This window comes from Ptychodera flava, chromosome 10 (assembly GCF_041260155.1).
Source record: "Ptychodera flava strain L36383 chromosome 10, AS_Pfla_20210202, whole genome shotgun sequence".
NCBI lineage: Eukaryota > Metazoa > Hemichordata > Enteropneusta > Ptychoderidae > Ptychodera > Ptychodera flava.
This window is the reverse complement of record NC_091937.1, coordinates 4,692,412-4,718,367: the sequence shown is the minus strand read 5'-3', so window position 1 is coordinate 4,718,367 and position 25,956 is coordinate 4,692,412. Positions and strand designations below refer to the sequence as shown.

Genomic DNA, 25,956 nt, shown 5'->3' with positions numbered 1-25,956 from the left:
CTTATATGTTTTGGTCACTTTTTAGCTAATATCTTGAATTGTAACCAGGGCAGCCGACTCACCATGTTATGCTTAAAAGTGTTGCATGCAAGTTAAGTAGCCATATGTTGAGTTCACGAGAAGGTGTGGGGTACAGATCAAGTAAACAACCAGCTTTTCATCATGTACAGATAGCAAACTTGGCCCCATAATCCAGCAAGGTCAGGCTTATATCAAGGCAAATGAGATTCAGTATATGTATGTCATAATAACAGCAAATTTTAAAACAGAGAGAATAAATAGTGTTGTGCAAGGTAGTAGCCATCAAGGCTGCAGTAACATCTTTGGGCTGATGTGCAGCATCTCGGAAGCTGTTATGGAATTAGTTGGCTGAATTTTACTTTTATAATTGAATCATACAAATAGACTCCCTAAGTTATTGTGAATATAACCTTCTGAGCCGCCTGCACATCAGCAAACATCTTTAGCACAGAATCACAAGGTAGACAGTGCAGAAAATTAAAATTAAATTTGCGTATGCAAATTTTATGCTAATATTCTTTTTTTGTGAAGACACTTGTGTTACAGTTCTTATACCACTTGTGTTTCAGAATTGAATATGACGTAGCTTGTTAAAGGTATACTGTCACCTGCTCCAATTTGCCACAGTTACCATGGAAAGAGAAAATCTAACCAACCAGATTTTAAGTGGGTGGCCGCTTTTTAAAACAGCGCCCTCACATGGGTATTTTGAACACCAAGGAACGCCCCTTTGACCATATATGGGCATATTCAGATTACAGGTGACTGTATACCTTTAAATAGGGATCCACCACATTAATATTCATGATAAATGCCTTTAATACCTTGCATAAGAAATGCTTCCCAGAATTGTATTCGTATTTGAGGATTTTGTTGATTTCCATCACTCTTTACATACACTTTGTTCATTTCTCATTATGTTCAATTAAGACTTTAAATTTACCCTGGAGTTGCCAATTTAGCGTTTACAGGATTTTTTCCTTTCACAAACTAGTCAAGATTAACAAAATCGTACTTTGAGAAACATCTTGAAGTGATCTTTGTCAAAACTCTCGAGCTCATGTTTCATCCATTGCAAGTGACTTGAATTGTATTTTACTTATGTTCCGGAATGTTCTCACTCAGCTTTGTTTAAATTATAAGTTGAAAATGTAAATATCAGAGCTTGAGAATCCGTCTTGAAATGGCCAGTATCTGAACATGCAGATGTTAATGTTAATGGTAACACCGAGACCTTGAACACACGATCATTACAGGAACGGTAGCTCTAACGTTTGATGATTTTCTCCCAATATATTTGTTGTGTTTATCAATTGCGGTATAATTCTACTCTTCAAAGCATGTTAAAACACACATTATTTGGCTTGTCAGCACAGCGTCTGTATGCTTAAAATGCACAGTGCTAGCGGCTATTGTTGGCATCCCGACCAGGAATTGTCTTGCCAACAACAACAATGACGTCTACATGAGTACAGGCTGAGTTGACAAGCTAAATACTGTTTATCTCTACAAGGTTTACGGGCAAGAACAATAAGCTGTAGTTAACATTAAAAACAAAATTTGTAAAAAATCATCACACAAAATTTCACGTATTATGACAATATTTGCCAGGGCTTGATAATTCAACCTTGGTACAGATTGTATTACATTATTTCGAAGGTTTAGATACCAATCATTTCTTATCAACTAAGATTGTGTTTGTAAACATTGAATCCAACCCACTCGATCAACTCACCTGTTAAAGTCGTGATCTGACCGAGTTCCATCGGGTGTTGCCGTTACATCTCTGCATACTTGTTTGACTCTACAACGAATCTAACCATGAAATTTGAAGAAATCCTGACACATCTTGGAGAGTTTGGTCGCTACCAAAAGATACAGTATCTGTTAATTTGTCTAATAGCAATGCCATGTGCGTACATCAGTTTGCAAAATAGCTTTCTTAGTGCCTCGACCGACCACTACTGTCGTGTCAATGACACCCAGACATACCAAGAAACTTCTCCGTTTAAGAACTTTACCATTCCGTACCAAGTTGATGATCAGGGAATGATTGTTTGGTCAAAGTGTGAACGTTACAATGTAACTGGATTGGAATACACACCAGATGGGTTTGCAGCAAGACAACAAAAGTTAGAATGTGATAATGGTTGGGTCTACGACACAACAACCTACGAAAACACAGTCGTGCAAGAGGTAAGGTGAAATAAAATGACATTTAATAATATTAATAAGAGTACAAAATGTATCTTAATTAGTCAGTTTACACTGCTCATCTTGTAGACAGCAAAGATCCTAGGCAGATTTTATCTACCCTTTTGAAGTTCAAGAAATATATGCAATGTTGTTATAACGTTGTTGCTCTAATCCAACCAAAACAACACAAGAAGTAAATTATTGTTTTCGCATAGACAGCAAGTCATATCCGCTCTGACTGTGAATGGTTTTCGTAACAGCCTACGTCATAGGGTAAGCTGCTACAGTCTATGTTGGATTACACGACAGAGAAGATTAATACCGCTAACCGTTTATGATGCATCCAGAGTTGCCTGAGGGCAGGTCTATAGATCGTTTCTAAATTTAAGAATTCTAGAAGAATTTGACCTTCGATCTTTGACAGTTGCAAGCTGAAATTTATTTTTAAGGCTTAGTTTGTTTTACGTGCTTAAAATCATCAAAGACAACGCCCTGTATTTATCTTGATTTCATTTGCCTGTCTGCTCTATTGTTAGCTGCGATAATTGTAGCCCTGGGCTGGGCCGTGCGGCTTGGGCTTTTGTCTACAATTATTGCAGCTAATATATATATATATATATATATATATATATATATATATATATATATATATATATATATATATATATATATATATATATATAATATATATATATACACACACACAAAATGTATACAATGTGCCCTCCCGGTTATCACCATAATGGCTTTATGGCAACCTCTGAACTTGGGCACAGAGAGTACGGTTACACATTGTTGAGGACTGAAAGTATGGACTAATTCTTATATATATAATATATATATAATATATATATATTATACATAGATATCTGGATGTTTGCAAATTAAATGTGTTTTGCAAAGTGTACTAATCATTATGAAATCTGCTGTTCATCTGAAAAGCAAGGCAAGTTGCTGATCCTGTTCTGTTTTCTCTTTGAGAATTCAGTATAGGAGAGCAACATGCACTAATATTTCACATCAATGGATTCAGTGACATATTTTTGAAAGAGAAAAATGACAAGATATTTTTCGTTCTCGTTGATGCAACTTTTTCCTTTCAATTCAAAGGTTTTTAAGTAAAAGGTGTTTTTTCATGAGCAAAATGATAGTTAACAAAAGGCTTTTTTTTGTCACTATTAGATGTGGTTATATGATGTCTACTTTAAAAGAAAAGGTCCTCTCAGATACTGTGCACAACTGATAAAATCTAAACTCTCTATGGCTTTTCAGGAGATGTAATTGGATGACTGGCAACAGTCTAATTACTAACGGAAATTTTTGATTTACTGATATTCTCTCTTTGATATTAATAATTGACATCCATTTATGTACAACAGTTACGGACATCTAGTTATGCGTAGACAGTGTGAAAGACATTTACAGCTCATTTAAAATACTATATTCAAACTTTAAAATTGAAACTTTCCTATCTTGCACCTATCTATTATTATCATGTCAACAATTTCACAAAAACACAGAATGACTGAATGTTGAAATATACCAAAAACTACATATTGAGTTTATACATCACATAGTTTGTTTTACCTTTGTCGCGCGGGGGGGGGGGGGTGTGGTAGTGGTGGTGGTGTTTGGGTGGTGGCTGGGTGCCAGTGGGTCACCCGTTTCGAAAGTTGGAATAGGGGGTTAGCCACTTTTTGACGTCCGCAAAAAACCTAACCAACCCGGCCGAAGAAACTGACCAGTCCCTTAGTGTATCTACTTCTACAACTGCAGAAGTGACATATCAGCAGATAATCTCCCTGAGTGCCAAAGGGAAAATGTGAAGCATGCAGCCGAGTCAAAAAACAACACAAATAATGTTGACGTAATAGATGCCACCTCTGAGACTGATAAAATGTTGGCTGACTATCGTGATGAAGTCTTCATAAGTTGCATAACATTTCCTTGCATTGTTTGTCTTGATAGACGGCCAAGGTTACAGTCAAGGTACGATTCTCTCACAGAACTTCAGAACAGTCATAAAGCACGCAATAATTCACGTTGTACAGTCTTATTTCATGTATCAAGTATTGTCTGATAGATATCCATGCATGTCGAGAAATTAGAGAAATTTTGATACGTCGCTGCGCTTTAGCTAGCTAAATCGTCAAGGTGTGACAGGGCCCTAAGCTAATCGATTGGCGGATCACTGCTTGCAGGCAATGGCATCGGTTCTGTAGAGCCCTGGCGCTAAGTTCGTTTATTGGGACTAGCTAAAGCTTTAGCGACTCGAAGTTTCGTCGAACATGCGGTATCGATCGCGATAGATCAGTCTGTGGGTACGCGCGTGCAAGGAACAAAGTTCGTGTAGAACCGGCCGGGGTGATACGTATTTTAATCTGTCCTGATCTACTTCAACAGATGCCGATCCGGGCCAGTTTACGTGAAACAAAACCTCCATGGGATGACGTAACTAAACAAATCAAAATTTGAACATTTAAATCTATTGGTGATCTTCGATCTTTGGCACTTTTTGAATAGTACATCTTGAATTAAATTGATTGTGTGAACAAGGGGCCAGTAATGCTAACTTTTGATGATTATTTTTAAACTTTTTGCTTTTAATTTCAACAATAATTTCGTGCTCTACTTCCAAAAGCATATATGTTGATATCCACAGAAATAGTGTTCAGCTTGTCAACTCAGCCTGTACATTTAAACTGTGTTGTTCTTGTTTACGTATAAAGTGAATTCTGGTCTGGAGTAGAATTCAAATGTAAACAATAACAGTGCATTTTACACAGATTGACGCTATGTTGACAAGCTAAACTGGGTATTTCAACATTCTTTTTGGAGTAGTATAAGAACTTGCCCTTGGTGTACACAATAAACGATATGAAAAAAATCATCGACAGTTAGCATTCCTGGTCCTTCAATAAGCACTTTAAGAGTCAGTGTTTCATTTTCTTCTAATTGATCTCGTGTGTGATAAAGACTGGCAAAAACAGCTTTCTAAGTCCATTATCCTGGTCGGTAAATTGATAGGCTCATTGGTACTCGGTCAAGCTTCAGACAGGTAAGAGTACATTACCGCCATCTTCCATTTCATACCACATCCTTTACCATCTGAGAGATGCACCTAAATAACATATCTCTCCATACAAACAAACAGAATGATAAATATCAGTGTGCACTACAATTGAGAAAACAATATACTGTGATTCAATATCAATCATCCCCCTTCAATTATCGTTGAGGTTCTGTATCTATGAATACTCATTTCTAAAAAATTCACAACATAATACACACATAAAATGTCTGCTAAAACATCCCCTTTTCCGAGACTTGCTGAGCTATTAATACTCAGACCTATTGCCTATATTTATATATGAATTGTAAGCGGAACATTTTGGAGAAAGATTACTTAAGATTATACCGATATGTATCGTCTGTGAAGAAAAGTTTCTTTTAATATTATCATCTTTACCTCATTCTTCTGTGTCCTTGATCTGAGACCGGATAAAAATAAATGGATTTATTCTTCAAGGGTATCCTGGGAGGATGAAATAGAAGTTCTCTGTTCAAGTAAATTTCTTGAATCGGATGTCTTGAAAAAGTACGTTAGCATGTACAAATAAACTAAAACCGTAGTGAGATATTTACTATAGTTCTACATTGATTGAGTGGTGTCATTGCCTCACTTACTCCCATATTGACGTGACGGAGTTCACGTTGTACCTCTCTCTGTCCGTCTGTCTTGAACACGATTTCTCAAGAAAACCTGTAGATCAGATTTGTGACATCTGTGAAAGGGACAAAGTCGCCCATTGTGACCTTTTCATGATAGCACGAAAACGTGGCATACTTGCATAAAGTCACTCATTGTACAAAGTGACGACGGTACATACTTTATGCACTGTGGTCACTTCGTACCCTAAGAATGGGAAAAAGTGTTTAAAATTACCACTTTGCTGAATGCAAACAGACGGTTTTGTTTGTGACCTCAAGACAAAATGAAATTTCCTTCTCCGACTTCCTGGTACTTTGCTACGAGAAATAATCATCAAAATGTAAAGAAAAGCTGCCATCCTTATACTTATATGGAAGGCACCACGAATTATGAAGCTTTCATGAGGTTCAAACTTTTCTAACAGTGTGTATTCAGCCATGCAGGGTGAGAGTTGTGCACGGAACTTTATTTTTAGTACAGACCGTAAAATGTTTGATTGAATCTTGTCTCGCTGTAAGTAGAGTTGTGCAAGTTTACAGGTATTGTATTGCATGTTTCAAGAAGTCAAACATCACAGACTACTTTCAAAATCAAACAAAATTCATTAAAAAGATAACAAAGGGCAGCCCTTTAAGGTTAAGCAGTTACCGAGTAGAAAGAACTGAAAAGTTAAATTGATATGCATTTTTCCGTTTTGCTAAGCATGTTTATGCCGCGTTCCATCGTAGCTTGGGAGTTCTGGTGTACGCCTCAGGGAAACATGAGACTAGCAAAGCTACGGATCAGGTAAGCAAAGCTCTCCAAATCTTCATGTCTATTTTCCCCGGCAATTTTGAGATCGAGTCATTATGGAGCGGAATTTGAAAGTCTTCATGGAGGTCTGATTTCAATTTTCACTGTCAAGCAGTATTTTTCCCAACACAGTAAAATTTCGACCACAGAAAATTTACATTGCTCACGACAGTGCATTGAATTTGCTGGAGAAAACTATCCGTAGCATGCCTCGCTTTCAGAGGTTAACATTTCCTCACAGCCTTATCTTTACAAAGTTCAGTGATTTTCTTATTATTTCACGTCAACGTGTCTCGTGAATATCAGTCTAGGAGGAGATCCGATGTCAGTACGGTCAAAGTGTTTTAGACAACAGAAAACCAGTAGTATGTTTACCAAACAGTCGAAATCATTACTGAAAACTTTGTTTACATATTAGTATTTAATATTAAGGTGATTTAACCCTTTGAGTGCTGTAATTTTTCCCACCAAAATTTTAGTGCAATATTAAACAAATTTTATGAATTTTTCTGTAACTTTTTTTGACCAAATGGTCATCACATTTCATTGGCTATAGTTTTTAGCTCATATTTGGTTTTATATATAAATACCAAAAAGAGCTTATATGATGAGTCGGTGGCGTCTGTATGTCTGTATATTTGTGGGTATGTATGTGCGGATGTATGTCCGTCACACACAAAGGCTCCCATACCGCCAAAGCTACCGTCTCAGTATTTGGTGTACGGGTAGATGTAGGGGTTGAGATGTGAATTTGTTCAAATGAGCACGTCAGTGTCAAAAATGTGCAAATGAGGTAAGAAAAAGGGAAATCCTGCAAATGTGCAGGAGTGGTGGCAGTGAACTGAATCAGCCCACACATCTGAATAAGAGGATTTTGACCTTTAACCTATTTGTATGCAGGGTACCTATTATGTTTGGGAGTGGTAGCAGTAACTGAAACAGCTAATTGGTCATTTCCTGTCATTGTTTATGAACTGTGACATATTAACAGATCTGCTGAAACCATGGATGTCTATTTTTGTACATCCATGGTTGAAAGATTCTCTGCTATGCATGTTGCTAAAGTTGACCTTCAGTACCTAAAGTTTCAGACCTTATTTACTTTTCTGGTTTAAATATTTCTTGTTGTTTTCTTGGTTGTACATACTGTGCAGAAATTGTCATAACATCAACGTATAATTTTCCTGCACTGAACAGATAGAAATAACACTTATTGTTGATCTTTGGTACCCATACTGGTATGTACCGATTCTGACCAAATTTGAGCGACACCGTATAATTGCGGTATTTTTATCAAAATTTTGGCAAAAATCTGAAAAAAAATTGACTGGGGTATATTTTTTATGGGTGACAAAAATTGACTTTGGCGCTAAAAGGGTTAATCCTGTTTTGGAAGCATTTTTGTTTTTTAATAATGTGCACATGTATAAAGAAGTTTGTGGTTTTTTTCTTTTTTTTCAGACCTGCATTACATGTACTAACAAGCAGTGACAATGACGATGGGAAGACTATGATAATTTGTTGTTGATGTTATTGCTACAATGATATAATTGCTATTAAAACTGTCATCATTTTTATTAAAATCTAGTTGTGCTGGAATTTTATGTGAATTTTGATTGAAAATGAACACCACTCAAAATAATTTTCTATGTAAAACGATACTTATTGCATCGAATTGTGAAAGATTTTTAGTTTAGTTTGGCAAATCGTAGTGACATTATTGAATCTGTACTTTTAGAACAAGATAATCGATGTATAAAAATGGCAAGTTTGCTAATATTTTGAAACATTTCGTGTAATTTTTCCCTCATTGTTCAAGTTGTTTATGTTGTTCTGTCTTCTGAAATATGCTGAATTATGTCATTAGAGCTCTCCTCACATCTTGTGTGTACACATCATGTGCACATATGCCTACTATGATATTTCTGGTACTTACATAAATTAGGCCATCAGTATTTATCGTGATATCGTGAAGCAGGAAGGGAGTAGAGATCCGATGACATGTCATTCAGGATCTTTCATTATGGCTTTGCCGCCAAAACTAAGTACACTATACACAGCTTTCAAGTTTGATGTTTAATTGAGAGGATAGTGACAAATTCAATTGAACGTGGGGAAGAAAAGTGTATAAAGAGGGCAATCTTGAAATTTAGAGGAGATTTTCGGTGAAAACGCGCGAGGCAACATTTTGTTTTCACGATTTTTCTGCAACTTTTATAAATAGGATACTAGAAATGTACGAATGATCTTGTTGGTGAATCTAAATCTGACTACTCATCTTTTGATTCGTCTAGCTATCAGTACTATTAGCTCAATGCTTGATGAGCTATAGGTGAAAAACCTTTGCATTGTGTATAATAATTGGTGAAAGTTTCTTTTTCTTGAATTTTCAAGTTCCAACCCCCCATCCCACCCCAACCCCGAGAAAATCAATTTTCGAGTCTCGCTGGATTTAGCACAATTTTTTTGAACTTCTTGTTACCTGAATTTGACTGAAATTAGTGAAAATATTTTCCAATGGAGCTTACGGTGTACAGCAGCTGAACATATATGCAACTTACTATGAGATTATTACAACTTTGCATTTTAACGAACTGTGACAACAATCTATATGCTAATTGTTAGCTAATCCATTACCTTGAAATTCGGTCATATTTAAGGACCATGCCTTGGTACAACAATTTAAGATGTTTTTATCGGTCATCAATGAAGACTACGTGACTAACCATTAACACTCGATATTGCATACTTTCAAGCCCGAGAACGTATGCAACAATTGAACAGATAATAATAACGTGTGCAAAATCTATCAACGTAATAGCTTATTGTTTTCGCAAATTTTGAATTGCATCAACCTGGTTCAATAAAGCGACCCTGTTTCATATCGATTCCACTATAACACTGAACATTATTATTCCACAGATTTGGAAGAAAACCAACTTTCATTTGTGCATTGGTACTTACACTAGTTTCGGGCGTTGGTACGGCGTTTTCTCCAAACTACATAGTTTTCGCTATTGGTCAGTTTCTGCTTGGTTTTGGCGAAGTTGGACTCTTTTCGGTTGGCTTTGTGATAGGTAAGACACATTCTCATTATGTACTACTGCCACTGCAAGTACTATCAGTACCTGGAAAACACGAAAGGTTCATTATGTGTTTGCTTGAAGGATATAACCTGTGGACAGTACATTTTTTTAAATTCCTGAAGTCGTTATCACAAAGTTTAAATCAGCGTCTTTAAGTCATTCTGAACTGTTCTAATATATTTTCCTCAGCAACATTCATATACAATACCAATGTAAGTATTATCCTGTATTTTCAGGCGTAGAGCTAGTCGGTCCCTCATGGCGAGTATTCACTGGAATCGTCATTGAAGTATTTTTCGCAATTGGCTATATGCTTCTCGCTGTTGTTGCATGGGCATTTCAAACAAAGTGGAGATACGTCCAAATGATCAGCGCTTTGATATTGGTACCATTTCTCCCATATATCTGGTAAGTTTGCGCTGAGTCTGTTTACAAAACGCGGAGAAAGAAACAAACTTAATAATTTCAAATAAGCGAGTGGAAGCCATGTTAAGGTAATATGCATCGGTGTATCTCCTTAGTAATATCAACAGTTACGTTATGATTTCTTTGTTTACTAATGGTTCCTTAAAATTGACGGCGGTAAAAATATAATCATGCCACTGTTAAGAAGCTGTGATAATGCTTTGTCTTCTAAACTATGGTACTTAGGCTTGGCTGATCCATTTGATCATTCGTACTGCTGTTACTTCTGACCCAAGTATACTCATGTCACTACTAACACTATAGGGAAAAGTGCGTGACTAGAGCGAGCAACTGACGCTTTCTCGCAATCGGTGAGAATCTGTTCTTATTCTCACCGCTGTCGGTGAGAAAATTTTAATCTCTACTGGAGATTGGTGAGAAATGCACTCCTTGGCGAGAATCAAGTGTGAGAACAAATTCTCACCGGTGAGAATGGAAATTCACACTAAGTACAGCGAGAATTGAAATTCACTGGCGAGAATCATCAAGACTTGCTGTTCATTGGCGAGAATCATAAAGACTCCGAACGGCGAGTCTTGATGATTCTCGCCAGTGAATTTCAATTCTCGCTGTACTTAGTGAGAATTTCCATTCTCACCGGTGAGAATTTGTTCTCACACTTGATTCTCGCCAAGGAGTGCATTTCTCACCAATCTCCAGTGGAGATTAAAATTTTCTCACCGACAGCGGTGAGAATAAGAACAGATTCTCACCGATTGCGAGAAAGCGTCAGTGGCTCGCTCTAGTCACGCGCTTTTTCCCTACAGTGTAAGTCGGCCAAAAGGCTGCTTGGAGCTCTAAAGGCTAGCTCTCCTTCGCTCGCTGCCTTCATACACCAGTGTACAAAGTGAAAGTTACCAACCCTCTCGTGCGACCGGGTCTTCTTGTCTTTGATGACGTATGGTGATAAACATGGAAGCATAAACTTGTCTTTGTTTACAGGTTACTTCCGGAGTCCATTCGCTGGCTTGTTCAGCAAAGGAAGTACGGTAAAGCACGAAAATTGTTACAAAAAGCAGCTAAGATGAATAAAGCTACCCTGCCAGAAAATTTATTCGATGAAGAGGAAGAAACTAAATCCAAAGACGTCGACGAGGTAAACGACAACTTCGTCATTTTCTCTCTTCACATACAAGTCACATACAAATTTTGTACAACTCACTTGTCAGGTGTCAGAAGCAAACGCAGTAGCCTGACGTTTCGTTCTTGATGTGGCCAATAAATCAAGATAACTTTCTTCCGGTGATCACTTTTGATTCGAGGCATGTAATAAATGTTTCATTATGACACAAATTCATTGGTTTGAAAGCGTCCCATGTATCCAGTAATAATATATATCTACGTATGCTTCATTGACCTATTCAACGCGTCTCAATTTTTGTTAAATGGTTACGGCCTGCTATTGTGGTTTCGAGTACGGTACTTTAAACATAGACCCTGCAGCGAGGGTCTGTGCTTTACATGTAAATAACAATGGATGTAATATCCTCACCAGGGTCATGTAAAGCAGATATTGGAAACAGTTTCATTGCTTTTTATTTTATTTTGTATCAGACTCTAACTTTGCATGCATTTTCTTCCTTTTGTTCCTACCACAGGAAACCCAGAAGCGATCGTTTATAGACCTCTTCAAGACACCAACTCTCAGGATTAGGACACTTAATATATTCTTTAACTGGTATGTATTTAAAATTATAATAATTGCAAGTGAATTTGTGTTTGGAAAGCCTTTGTCTAGTACATCGCTCGCATATCTTTTCACGAAAATGTTTTTTGGTTGTTTGCTCCGGCGCTTCAAAAGACCATTCATGCATCCGTCAAGAAAGGACTAGCATACTAATTTGAAACATGGTAAGGTACATGATACACATGCAAGTGGTGTTTTAAAATTTTATTGAAGAAGCATTGGTACCCAGCCACCCCGCGAGTGCCACCACAGGTATATAGGGAAGACAAAAAACTTGAGCACCACTTTGTGTATTGACTTAGGTATTTGTATGGACGTTGTTGCTCCGTCGTTCTGGTTCATATGAAGTGAAATTTTCAATACAAATAAAAATTAACAATATGAGACATAGAAAATGGTAAACATAACGAAAAATACATTGTACCTGGTCAGATTGCAGGGATTACATATGTAAATTTGTTCTGATATCATACAAATTGCATCCCTATTCTTCAGTAGAGGATTTGATTTTTAAAGTTCACTCAAAGTACTTCAACAATAAATACACAAAGTGGGTCTATATTTTATCGATGATATTGTCACAAACATGCGTATGACAAAATCAACGACGATAAAACGTGAAATAGTTATGAGGAATTATAACGCTAGCTGTTTGTGAGGATATGTCATTTTTTTTAATCATAGTCAAACATTATGATTCAGAAGTAAGTTTTGAATGACTTTTAAAGGTTGGTTCTGATTTTCTAGAGATGTACTTGAGATTTCAGCAAACGATGACAATAATGGCATGAGCTACATTGTATTTCTAAGTATATATTTGCCAAATTTTGGTTGGCTGTGTGAGATACTATTGTGTTCCAAGGAACGTGATATGATTATTCAAACTGCAGGGTATGTTATTGTGGAAGGTATTAGCGACCTGTTTCATTCCACTGTGGACTGCCCACTGTAGACTGCCCACTGTAGACTGTCAACTGTAGACTGTCCACTGTAGACTGTCAACTGTAGACTGTCCACTGTAGACTTAACCTACTTTGTCACCGCTCTTTTATTGTACAGGTTTTCAAATTCACTCGTTTACTTTGGACTGTCCTTCAATACGGACAATCTAGGCGAGAACGATTACGTGAATTTCTTCATATCCGGAGCTGTTGAAGTGCCAGCTTATCTGTCATGTCTCATTCTACTGAAATTTGTCGGTCGCCGTCCAATATTGTGTGTATATATGTTGATTGGAGGATTGGCATTGCTTGCATCACTTCCGTTCCAAAGTGATCCATGTAAGTTTATATCCAGAACCTTGAAAACACAGGTGTCAACAGGAAAGTCAGTCAATTTCACACATGTTGTAATATCGTTACCATAAATCAGATCCTGTTTCGCATGCATTGGTTTATCACCATATTTGCACAGCCGCAGGCTTCAATACCAACGTAAATAGTGAACAATCGTAATAACAACAATACTAATTTGTGATTTTGATAATAACAATAAGAACACTACTACTACAACTACTACTGCTGCTGCTACTACTACTGCTGCTGCTGCAGCTACTACGAACTGTAGTCATCATCATCTTCGTCGTCTTCGATGCCGTGGTCGTTGTCGTCGTACATCCTCAACTATTGGCATCAGAGTAATATGGCCTGCAGACAAAACATCTCAACATCTCGGTGTTATATAGGTCATTTCCCCCACACTCGTCATGACCTGAGTTCAATTAGTCTAGAACATTCTCAAGGTCACTGCCCTTGATGACCTCACAACCTTGAATTCAATTAGTCATGTTTGGAATGTTCTGGAAAGTTGATTAGTTGTGTAAGGGAGATAATTTTAGAACAGTAATTAGCATGTCAATAAAAGTTCTAGATTGTTCTTATATGCCTTTATAAAAGGGACGTGCTCAGCTTCCAGTCAGACTTTTGGGATCGTGTCTCTTGTGTGTTACTAAACTCCAGCAGTAGTCATTCTCAAGACTTTTCAAGACCTTCACTGCCAACGCTGGATTTATACTGTGGACTTTGTGCAGCTTCAAGCCTGCAAGGACTGTTCATTCATCCAACTGACTGTTACAACTCTGAGACTGGAGCTTTGCCGTCCCAGCTGAGATAAGTAGTCTGTACACTTTTAAAGCTTGTACTCTATCCCTGACTTAGCAATTAGTTTTATTTTCGTAATAAATTTGTTTAAACGTTAACTGCTGAGTTCACCCTTTTGTTCGTCTTCTCTGCACGTAACAAAATTGGGGGCTCGTCCGGGATACGAATATTTTGAGCCGTTTGACAACATTTTGCCTACCTTTTCAAAATACTTTACACTGTGAACTCAGCGAAATTCAATCATGGCGGAATTCAAGCCAGACGAATTTATGGATGACCTTGATCAGGACACATTTAATTCCCTCAGAAAAGACAACCTCATAGCACTGGCAAATTTCCTTAAAGTAGATGTCAAAAGATCTATGCGCAAGCGGGAAATACAGTTCAAGATTGCAAAACATTTAGTTAATTCTGGCCATTTTGAGGAGTCTGCCTTAAAAGATTATGAGCCTGAGTCCTCCTTCGAACTCAAAAAATTAGAATTAGAAATACAGGCAGATTTGGAGCTTAAGAAATTGGAATTAGAAAAGGAAAAATTACAAATGAAAGAAAAAGAAAGGCAGGAAAGATTAGAAATGGAAGAAAGACAGAGAGAAAAAGAATTGCGATTAGAAGAACAGCGATTACAGGTAGAAATAAAACGTTTAGAGCTTGGACAGTCAGGAAAATTCTTCCCTTCAGACAAGTTTGACATCACTAAGCATTTCAGGTTAGTTCCCCCTTTCCAAGAAAAGGATGTTGATAAATATTTCCTTCATTTTGAGAAAATTGCTCAGAGTCTGAATTGGCCTAAGGAGTCCTGGTCTATGCTTTTGCAGAGTGCTTTGGTGGGTAAAGCCAGATAAATTTACATTCAGTTGTCAGTAGAGCAGGCTTCAGATTATGATTCTGTGAAGGAATTAATTCTCAAGGGCTATGAGTTGGTGCCTGAAGCTTACCGTCAGAAATTTAGGGATTGTGAGAAGGTGAAGATCAAACTTATGTGTTGAATTTGCTCGAACAAAAGAACAACTGTTTGATCGTTGGTGTTCTTCTGAAAAGGTCAGTCAGAATTATGACAAATTACGACAACTTGTTTTGATTGAGGAATTTAAAAGGTGCATCCGGAGTGACATCAAGACGTTTATCAATGAACAAAAGGCAGATACATTGGAGGTTGCTGCACGTTTGGCCGATGATTATTCATTGACCCACAAATCTTCATTTCTCAGCAAACCATCCCAGTCCTTTTCATACAGAAACAATGCAGGTAAATTTAACTCGTCCTTTTCATCCAAGAATTTTTCAAAGGACAGTAGGAAATCAAATGACAACAGTTCACAGAGTTCAAGTAACACTCCACATCATCAGATCCCAAGTCTCAATCTCCTTCTGACAAACAGTTTGGTACACTTTCTTGTAATTATTGTAAGAAAGACGGCCATTTAATGTCAGAGTGTTTCAAATTGAAAAGAAAACGTGAAGGTCAAAGTGGTCAAAGAGGATCTAAGCCAACCGGCTTTATTTCTCCATCAACTCAATTAGAGTCTAATAATGTGTGTAACACATTTTCTGAGGTTAAACCCCTCTTATCCCCAATTAATGAGGTCAAGGTCAATTCTTCTCAAGATAGCATTATGGGTATTTTCGAACCATTTATTCATGATGGTTTTATATCACTTTCTAGTGATTTTCTTCCGCTACCCCTGTCAAAATTTTAAGAGATACCGGTGCTTCCCAGTCTCTTTTGTTGGCAGATACCCTGCCGTTTTCTGAAAAGTCATTTTCAGGTTCTAAAGTTCTTATTAAGGGGGTAGATTGTAATGACTACATTCCTGTTCCTCTCCATAATGTCTATTTGTCTTCGGACTTTGTTTCTGGACCTGTGACTTTAGGTATTAGGCCTTTTTTGCCTTTTGAAGGGATTCACCTTCTTCTCGGAAACGACCTTGCTGGGGACAAGGTCATTACTATCCACTTGTGACTGATAATCCTAGTTTAGATCAGGATCCAGAGCCAATTGAACAAGAGATACCCGATTTATTTCCTTCGTGTGCATTACTCGAGCCATGTCAAAGAAAACTTCCGAGAATCAAATACTCTCAAGAATAATGTCACAGATGTTGACTTAAATGACACCTTTCTCAGTCAGGTGTTTGACACGGATCATTCCGTTATCCCTCGTGGATTTGAAACTTCCAGTAAAACTTCTGCGGACCAAAGTCAGACATTTTCTAGATCAAATCTCATTGCAGAACAACACAAAGACCCAGATATTTTGTCTTTGTTTGACAGGGTAGATGATGAAGGTAAAACTTCAGATAGCTCTGTTTCCTATTACACAAAATCTGGTATTCTCATGCGTAAATGGAGACCTCCAGACGTTTTGGTTGATGACGATTGGGCTATAAAACATCAAATTGTGGTTCCAAAGCCCTATCGTGCTGAAATATTGCTGCCTGGCCCATGAAACCCCCTGGGCTGGTCACTTAGGAGTCAGGAAAACTTATCATAAAATTCTCAGTCACTTTTATTGGCCTAATCTCAGGCAGGATGTAGCACATTTCTGTAAAACTTGTCACACATGTCAAATGGTAGGAAAGCCAAATCAGACCATTCCAAAGGCCCCTTACAGCCAATTCCTGCATTTCAAGAACCATTTAGTAGGATACTAATAGACTGTGTTGGGCCCCTACCAAAAACAAGATCAGGAAATGAGTACATGTTGACAATTATGTGTACATCAACTCGGTTCCCAGAAGCCATACCACTGAGAAATATAAAGACAAAGACTATAGTGAGAGCTTTAGTCAAATTTTTCACTTTATTTGGCCTCCCTAAATGTGTCCAGTCCGATCAAGGCTCCAACTTTATGTCTGGAATTTTTCAACAAGTAATGGATCAGCTAGGCATTAAACAGTATAGGTCATCCGCCTATCATCCAGAAAGTCAGGGTGCTCTTGAGCGATTTCATCAAACTTTGAAAAACATGATTAGGACCTACTGTTTTGACACAGAGAAGCAGTGGGATGAAGGAATTCATTTTTTGCTCTTTGCTGTTAGAGAGTCAATTCAGGAGTCTCTTGGTTTTAGCCCATTTGAGCTTGTATTTGGACATACAGTCCGTGGCCCACTTAAGCTCGTTAAAGAGAAATTCCTATCAGACGATGATGATTGTCTGAATATTTTGCAATATGTGTCAGATTTTCGTACAAAACTCTCTAAAGCATGTGAATTAGCCAGAGAAAATCTTGAGTCATCTCAGCAGTCAATGAAAACCAAATATGATAAAAGCACCTCAAAACGGAAGTTTGAACCAGGTCAAAAAGTTCTTGTTCTACTTCCAATTCCTGGCAAACCACTCCATGCTCGTTACTTTGGGCCATACCTAATTGATAAGAAATTGAGTGATTTAAATTACATCATAATAACACCTGACAGGCGAAAACAAAAACAGCTATGTCACATAAATATGCTTAAGCCATATTTGGATAGGGATAATCCTACTATAACTCAGCCTGTCAGTGCAGTCAGTTCAAACCATTATGAAGATAGTGATACTGAAACTGACTTGAGTGAAAATACTCTAAACTCAAAGCTGGGCTCGGTCAAGCTTCAGAACTCAGAAATCCTGGAGAAGCTGGAGTCTACAAAGTTGGCACACCTCCATCCAGAACAACAACAACAGGTGAAAGAACTGCTCCATGAATATAAACACCTGTTTCAAGATGTTCCAACGAGGACAAACGTCATCTATCACGACGTTGATGTTGGGGACAGTAAGCCTGTAAAACAACATCCATACAGACTGAATCCAACAAAAGCGAAATATCTCCAGGAAGAAGTCAAATACCTGCTGGACAATGACTTTATTGAACCCAGTAAAAGTAACTGGAGTTCGCCGTGCATACTTGTTCCCAAATCAGACCACAGTTATCGTATGTGCACGGACTTTAGGAAGGTCAACGCTTTAACAAAGACAGACACTTTCCCAATCCCGAGGATTGATGACTGCATCGACCGAGTGGGAAAAGCCAAGTATGTGACGAAATTTGACCTACTGAAGGGATTTTGGCAAGTCCCTCTGACGGATCGTGCTCGTGAAATATCCGCCTTTGTTACACCAGACGGATTGTTCCAGTACAAGGTGATGCCATTCGGAATGAAGAACTCCGGCAACGTTCCAACGGATGATCAACGACGTCATATCCGGGCTAGACGGATGTGCAGCTTACGTTGACGACGTCGTCCTGTATAGTGACACCTGGGAGGAACACATCAAGCTCATGCGGAAGTTCTTTGAGAGACTGAGCAAAGCAATGTTGACTGTCAACCTTCCCAAATCTGAGTTTGGTTGGGCTAGGGTAACTTACCTCGGACATACTGTAGGGCAGGGTGAGGTAAAACCTGTTGATGCCAAACCATACCAAACTGCAAACGACAACTGATGCGCTTTCTCGGTATGGCTGGTTACTACAGAAAATTCTGTCCAAATTTCTCCACAATTACTGAGCCTTTGACTAACTTACTTAAAAAGAAAGTAAAGTTTGTTTGGTCAGAGCAATGCCAACAGGCATTTGATACACTTAAAGCCATACTGCAAAGTGTTCCAGTGTTGTCTGCACCAGATTTCACTTTGCCATTCAAATTAGCTGTGGATGCTAGTGATACGGCTGCTGGTGCTGTTTTATTGCAAGAGGATAGTCATGGTATAGATCATCCTGTTTGCTATTTTTCACGCAAATTTAACAAATCCCAGAGAAACTACTCTACAATTGAAAAAGAGTGTTTATCTTTGATATTAGCTTTACAGCATTTTGAAGTTTATGTTACTTCTTCAAATCAGCCAATAGTGGTTTATATTGATCACAACCCTCTTGTATTTCTACAGAAATTTAAAGGCAAAAATCAGAGATTGCTTAGATGGAGTTTAATGTTACAGGAGTTTAATCTTGACATTAGACATATCAAGGCAGAGACAATTTAATTGCAGACTGTCTCTCTCGTATTTAGAGTTTATTGTTGTTCACTTTCAAGAAATTTTACTTTAGAGTAAAACAAATTTGAGTACTTAAATCCTTTTCAAGATTACATTTGTAAAAGAAAGATTTTCTTTGAAAAATTTTCTTTTTTTGAAGAGGGGGTGTGTTATGTAGGTCATTTCCCCCACACTCGTCATGACCTGAGTTCAATTAGTCTAGAACATTCTCAAGGTCACTGCCCTTGATGACCTCACAACCTTGAATTCAATTAGTCATGTTTGGAATGTTCTGGAAAGTTGATTAGTTGTGTAAGGGAGATAATTTTAGAACAGTAATTAGCATGTCAATAAAAGTTCTAGATTGTTCTTATATGCCTTTATAAAAGGGACGTGCTCAGCTTCCAGTCAGACTTTTGGGATCGTGTCTCTTGTGTGTTACTAAACTCCAGCAGTAGTCATTCTCAAGACTTTTCAAGACCTTCACTGCCAACGCTGGATTTATACTGTGGACTTTGTGCAGCTTCAAGCCTGCAAGGACTGTTCATTCATCCAACTGACTGTTACAACTCTGAGACTGGAGCTTTGCCGTCCCAGCTGAGATAAGTAGTCTGTACACTTTTAAAGCTTGTACTCTATCCCTGACTTAGCAATTAGTTTTATTTTCGTAATAAATTTTGTTTAAACGTTAACTGCTGAGTTCACCCTTTTGTTCGTCTTCTCTGCACGTAACACTCGGTTTGATGATAAATTGTAGCTTTAATCACAGATCATAATAACATGTCTTTGATTGCAGCTTTGGAGTGGTTAGTGGTTACCCTGGCAATGACTGGCAAGTTTTGTATCGCTGCTTCGTATGCTTTAATCTACTTTTATGCCGCTGAAATATTCCCTACCCCTATTAGGTAAGGCACTGTTAACGTTTTATGCACCTTGTTAAACTTCTCATGGTTATTTTGTTAAGGAAATTGCCTACTATTCTTTTGTACAATGGAGGAGGAAAGTCGGTGATTACCATGTAGAGTTTTTGATCGCAATTCAGATGTACGCCAACTACACTGCTATTCTCTCTTGATTTCGGGAAAAAACACAGATCCCTTACAGTGGCATATTGGAAAATTGAGACATGTAGAGAACTTCAATACCATGTTTTAAAAATATGTCCACGAATATACATATCATCTTAAGTCTGATGCTATCTTTATAAGATTCGGGTACATCGAAAAAGACTGACCAAATGATAATTGCGAGTCAACTGTCCTTTTGTCAGTCTTTTTGCGAGTGCTGTAAAGAAAACTTTTAAAATAACGACATGCTTGTATTCAAATTGAAACTTGTGAAAATTAACACTACATACTACAAATATAACTTCCTGATTAATTTAGATCAAGATATGTATAACATGGGCCTATCATCTTTAAAAAATTCTTTCTAATCTTTTGAGAGTCGTATTGATTTAAGGCATTTCATAGTTGAGAATGTACCGATGGTGTAATCTCAGAAATAATGCTGAATATCTTGTCCTGAGCCTCTGATGTAAAATAGTATGACACTGAAATATTATAGCCATATTACAGAATTTACAACCTCAGCTGAGTCTAAATAAAGGGAAAGCTTCATCATGAGTTACTCTTACAAACCTATCCTCAAAATTTAACCTCGCTAGGATGAATAGTCGAGAACTAGATAAATGGTACCGATCCAGAGATACCAGCGGAGAAGAAGAGAGTGATAGTGAAAATATTGCATTTTTAGTTCAGACATACATAAATGGAAATTTGATTGTGCAAAGGCTAATGACAAAGATACCAATACGCAAGTACGTTGTGTAAATCGATTTAGAAAACGAGAAAGATCATACACAATATGGGAGGAACGATTTGAGCTGAAATAAATATCTAATCAGTTTAAACAGTGCCGTTTATGAATTGACAAATATTCTATCGGGAAATATTTGTGACAGGGTTAAGGGGTCTAGACACGAAGAAGTATTCCAGCTAATGTTCCCGCATCCTTCACTGCTGACCCCCCTTACATACTAATATCACCCCTGCCTTTTGACATATCACTAGTTTTGTAGGTTTTGTATAATTCTTCGACCCACAATATTTTACACCTTTCCACAATAATACTGTCCGTCTTCAAGTTCCACAGTATGGCATTAATTATTGTAATTTGTCTTCATTTCTCTAGAAATGTCGGTATGGGAGGTTCATCAATGTCTGCCCGTATAGGTGGTATCATTTCACCATACATAATGTTACTCGGTGAATATGTCTGGGAACCATTGCCCTTCATCATTTTTGGATTCTTATCTATTCTGGCTGGTTTACTAGCTCTCTTCCTGCCGGAGACGCGTAACAAGGCATTGCCAGAGACTATCGAAGAAGGTGAAACATTTGGAAAGGGGTAAGAGAGATCACAAAAGTCACGCTTAGTCTTCACAGTAATGCTTTCATTTCCATCGTACGTTTGAAATGGATTTCATTCCAACAGAAAATTTTGTTTGGAAGTGTGTCGCATTAATCCGTATCGTCATATATTTAACACAGAAACGTCGACAAAAGTGGTGCAAGAAATACTGTCAATGTTGAGTTGGATGATGTGTCGCCTAGCAACAACGTAATGACGTCGATGGATTCAAAAGAACAGCTTGCTGACTCATTTTAGCAAACCGGAACGAAGTAACTCGCAATGGACCAGACGAGGCTGACATGAAAACTGTCACATAATCGTCTTCCTAATGAATACGTCACTCATGAGAACCATTGTGTCAATCTCTCGCTATATAGTTACCCTATACTTGTACCCTGTACTTGTGTGTTTCTCCCTTGTAAGTGATATACATGTACCTGATACGTATTACGTTTCATGACTTGATACCATAGGGAATATCAAGTTTTCATCCTTTCTTTAGTTTATCCATACGAAGACTATTTTAAGTATATGACGTTCTGATTTGTTTTGCATCAACAGCTAACAAGAGATTTTAACCAAACACTCAACAAGTTAGTCGAAATTATGTGGCTGAGAGTGTCAAATTGTGTACCAAGCAGAGCTTTAACAACATTTGTAGGGTCTCTGGCGGCGTTGCGTGCTCTGAGATCATAAAGCAAAGCCTTCAAATATAAATCTCAGGAAAATCATAAGATACTTATTTTCTGTGAAAATTTGAGCAGCGGCGGAAACATCAATGGGAGAACTAAGGGAATATACTCCAATGATTAAAAAATACAAATATAATAAATAAATTGTATTATTACATGCCTCGACGTGAATCCAAATCAGTGCATTGATTTGAATAGGAACATCCGGGATGTTAGCAGGCAATAATATATATTGCTCATTCCTGGGGAATAAAGTCACAGGGAGCAAGAGTTACTGGTTTTTACTGAAATTTGAAATAAAGATTCGTCATAGAACTGAAACTAAGTAAGGGAGCGTTCAGTTATTATGGCCGAGGGTGGGCCGGCAAATTCTTCCTGCGCATCAGTCAAAATAAGTGAACCCCCCTACCCATTGTACCAAAAAATTGATGACCCCCCCCCCTTTCAAGATGACAAAAATTTCATGACCCCCCCCCCCCCCCAACATTGCTTGAGTAAAGTTGCACACACAAACACCTCGGGTATGGAGCGATAGAATCCCCCCAAAAAAGAGCTTAGATTTTTTCAAAAGACCTTCCTTGCAAACTCAAAAGGTGTTGAAAGCTCAGGTTTCCCCTTCTGACTTGCTTATAATTTTGAAATTACCCCTCAAAGGGGTTGGACAGAAATTACTGGTGGAACGCAATATTTTTGCGCAAGCATGTGTGTACAAAATTTTGATATTTGGATTTAATTAAAAATCAGCTGTTGATAATGTTGATTCACTATACATGGTATACATATATTTTCTCATACATGTATGAGAAATCTATGTAGTACTTTTTAAATGCAAAACTGTATCTATGCATTTATAGATATTTGATAATTTACATAAATATACTTAAATGAAATAGGGTTGTTACAACTGGCATGTGGACAAAAGGTTTGACCTTAGAATTTCACCAAAAATGTTCATCCACTATACATGGGAGTTAATGATAAAATTGTGAATAATTTTTTTCCCATGAAAAACTTGGTATACTTGTGCATATACAGACGTTCAATAATTAACATAATTGTACTTGATTAGAATATGATGGTTAAATGTGCATATTATGTGTACAAGAAATCTGATTATGGAATTTCACTGAAATTTATCCACTATACATGGGAGTCTATGAGGAAAGTATGAATAATTTTTTTCCAATACAAAAATAGGTAAACCCATGTATTTATGTACTCTCGATTATTGATATCAATGTACTAGATTAGATTAGGGTGGTAACAAATGATTTTTTTCCCATACAAAACTATCAAAATCTGTGTATTTAGAGACATTTGATAATTCATTTTAAAGTACTTAGTCAGCCTAGGATGGTTAAAGGTTGATATGTGTGCAAGAAATTGGATTTTGGAATTTCACCGAAATGTTGATTCACTACACATTGGAGTCTATGAAAAAACTAAGAATAATTTTTTACAATGCTAAACTAAATTAATTTGTGCTTTTATAGGTGTTTGATAATTGATACAAATGTACTTGATTCAAATAGGGTATTTAAAAGTTCAGATGTGGACAACAATTATGATATTGGAATTTCACCTAAAAGTATTATTTAACTTTTCATGGTACTAGTAGTCTCAGTACAGGTAACTGTTAAATAATTTCCCTGACAAAACTTGCTATATCTCTAATATGTAAGTAATAGGAATTGTTCATTGCCCTCAGTTCAGTGAGCTTGATTTACAATAAGACAAGCCTCAGAGTTGTCAAGTCAAGATGTTCATGTGACAGATAATTATACTTTTGTTCAGATTACAGGTGAATAACTGCAGAGAATGAACTCATGCAACGAATCATTTTTATCTCCCAGAATATTTATGAACACTGAAACTGCTTTTTGACGGGACGGATACTTATGAAAATTAAGTGACCCCCCCTCTGAGCTGTTTGAAAAACACATGACCCCCCTCCTTTGCAGTTTTCAAAAATGAGGTGACCCCCCTGGATTTTGCCTGCCCATCCCCAGCCATAATAACTGAACGCTCCCTAAACATGGGAAGTTGGGAAGCTGGCCTGTACTTTACGGAGCCGTCATTATTTACGGCCTGGGGGGGTCGGAGGAATTGCTTTCGAAACTCCAAAATTTCGAGTAACCCCCCCTGCCAAACATGACGTGTTTGAGTAACCCCCCCTCTCTGCTACAGAAAATTTGAGTGACCCCCCCTCCCCCCCCCAAAAAAAAAAAAATTGGGAAAGTTAAATATCTATACAGTAAAATGGATTGCTGCTGCGACAGGCCCTGTACAGACCCTGATTAAACCCTGTGGTATAGGTCTTTGTCGGAAGGAGGTTCCAATTGCTGTGGCAGGGGCTGATGTACAGGTCTGTATCCAGTGCTCTGGTGACATGCAGTTATTCTGTAGGATTTTTTTTCAAGAGGGGGAAGATGTGGTGCAAAAGCACCACAAGAGACCGCATAAGCAGTCGCGGGGGGGAGGTCAGGAGGGGGGTGTCCCCCCTCCTGCCATTGGAGCTTTTGAAAAATAGAGATTAAAATGGTGTTATTTGGTGGCACTTGGGGAGTATTTTTTTTCGTATAAAAAACTCAAAGGAAAATAAATCTGAGACAGTATTCCAAAACTTATATTTCAGTTCACTGATTTCAACTATATTTTTTGAAACCGAAAAAATAGCGACAGACATACATTTATTCACATTTATTATTTATTATTATTTTCCTGCAATAAAAGATGGTTTTGTTGTCAAGGCATTCAACTGGTTTTAAATTTATAGCATCAGAATAAGCTTGCTTTACACATTTTCGAAGAATCGGCTATGTCATATAAAATACACATTCTTTGGTTAGCTCGTGCATATGTCACTATAGGGAAAAAGTGCGTGACTAGAGTGAGAAACTGACGCTTTCTCGCAATCGGTGAGAATCTGTTCTTATTCTCACCGCTGTAGGTGAGAAAATTTTAATCTCCACTGGAGATTGGTGAGAAATGCACTCCTTGGCGAGAATCAAGTGTGAGAACAAATTCTCACCGGTGAGAATGGAAATTCACGATTAATTTTATTCCTACCAAATTTTTAGCCCTTGCATTCTTTTTTTTCTGGGCAGCAGAGTGGTGTAAAGTTGTAAGGTGATGGCTGGGTGATGGCTGATTTTCAGCAGCAGTGATAAGTTTCAGGTTGTTGGAGTAAATGTTAGTCAGAGTGCAGAAGGTAGGTTGATTTTTGTATGGCAGAGCAGCAGCTAGCCTGCCTGGCAGAGCAGTAGCTAGCCTGCCTGGCAGAGCAGCAGCTAACCTGCCCGGTAGAGCGACAGTTAACCTGTCCTGCAGAGCGACATTAATCTTTCCGGGAGGGATCCAGCAAACCTAATTTGGTTAGCAATGCCACGCTCTCTCAGAAAGATGGTCCTGGAGAGCTCCTGGACCACTGGGGATCCTTTTCTGGAGAGCTCCCGAAAATCTCGTCGGAAAGGCTAAAATTTTCATAAGGGCACTGATACCAATAGGTCACTGCAGTACAATAAGGATTCTTTCCGGTGACTGCATAGTAATAAAATAGTACTAAAATACTAACATAAATTTAAAATTATGTGTATTACTGTGCAATGCTCGAGCTATACACATTACTGAGGCTCTGTACAATAACTGCTTGAATTTGCTATCATAACTACTGACCATCATTCTGGATTCCAGTGCAGTTGGGCACTTTTTAAGTAGACCATTATGACCAAAATATTAATTTTTACCAACAATATTCATAACAACTTTATTGATAACAATTTTATACATTTTCATTATAAACCAATAATGCCTTATGACCCTGTGATAAAACCA

The 25,956-nt window shown here is 37.7% G+C and overlaps 1 protein-coding gene across 1 annotated transcript; it reads left to right on the top strand.

Annotated features, from left to right (window-relative positions):
* The first annotated feature begins 1,780 nt into the window (after positions 1 to 1,780).
* Positions 1,781 to 22,517, top strand: LOC139142958 (organic cation transporter protein-like). Its single transcript, XM_070713154.1, has 11 exons — positions 1,781 to 2,217; positions 4,186 to 4,206; positions 5,151 to 5,275; positions 9,644 to 9,798; positions 10,044 to 10,215; positions 11,215 to 11,368; positions 11,871 to 11,950; positions 13,019 to 13,239; positions 19,812 to 19,920; positions 21,209 to 21,424; positions 21,568 to 22,517. Exons 1-11 carry the CDS (start codon positions 1,843 to 1,845, stop codon positions 21,683 to 21,685), a joined length of 1,746 nt encoding a protein of 581 aa, XP_070569255.1. The 5' UTR covers positions 1,781 to 1,842; the 3' UTR covers positions 21,686 to 22,517.
* The last annotated feature ends 3,439 nt before the right edge of the window (positions 22,518 to 25,956 follow it).

What these genes read in the sequence shown, in the direction of transcription:
- LOC139142958 (XM_070713154.1), top strand. Translation starts at nt 1,843, where the DNA reads ATGAAATTTGAAGAAATCCTGACACATCTTGGAGAGTTTGGTCGCTAC. An exon ending in CGGCCAAGGTTACAGTCAAG is followed by an intron (nt 4,207 to 5,150) that starts GTACGATTCTCT and finishes GCACTTTAAGAG; the next exon opens with TCAGTGTTTCATTTTCTTCT. An exon ending in CTCGGTCAAGCTTCAGACAG is followed by an intron (nt 5,276 to 9,643) that starts GTAAGAGTACAT and finishes ATTATTCCACAG; the next exon opens with ATTTGGAAGAAAACCAACTT.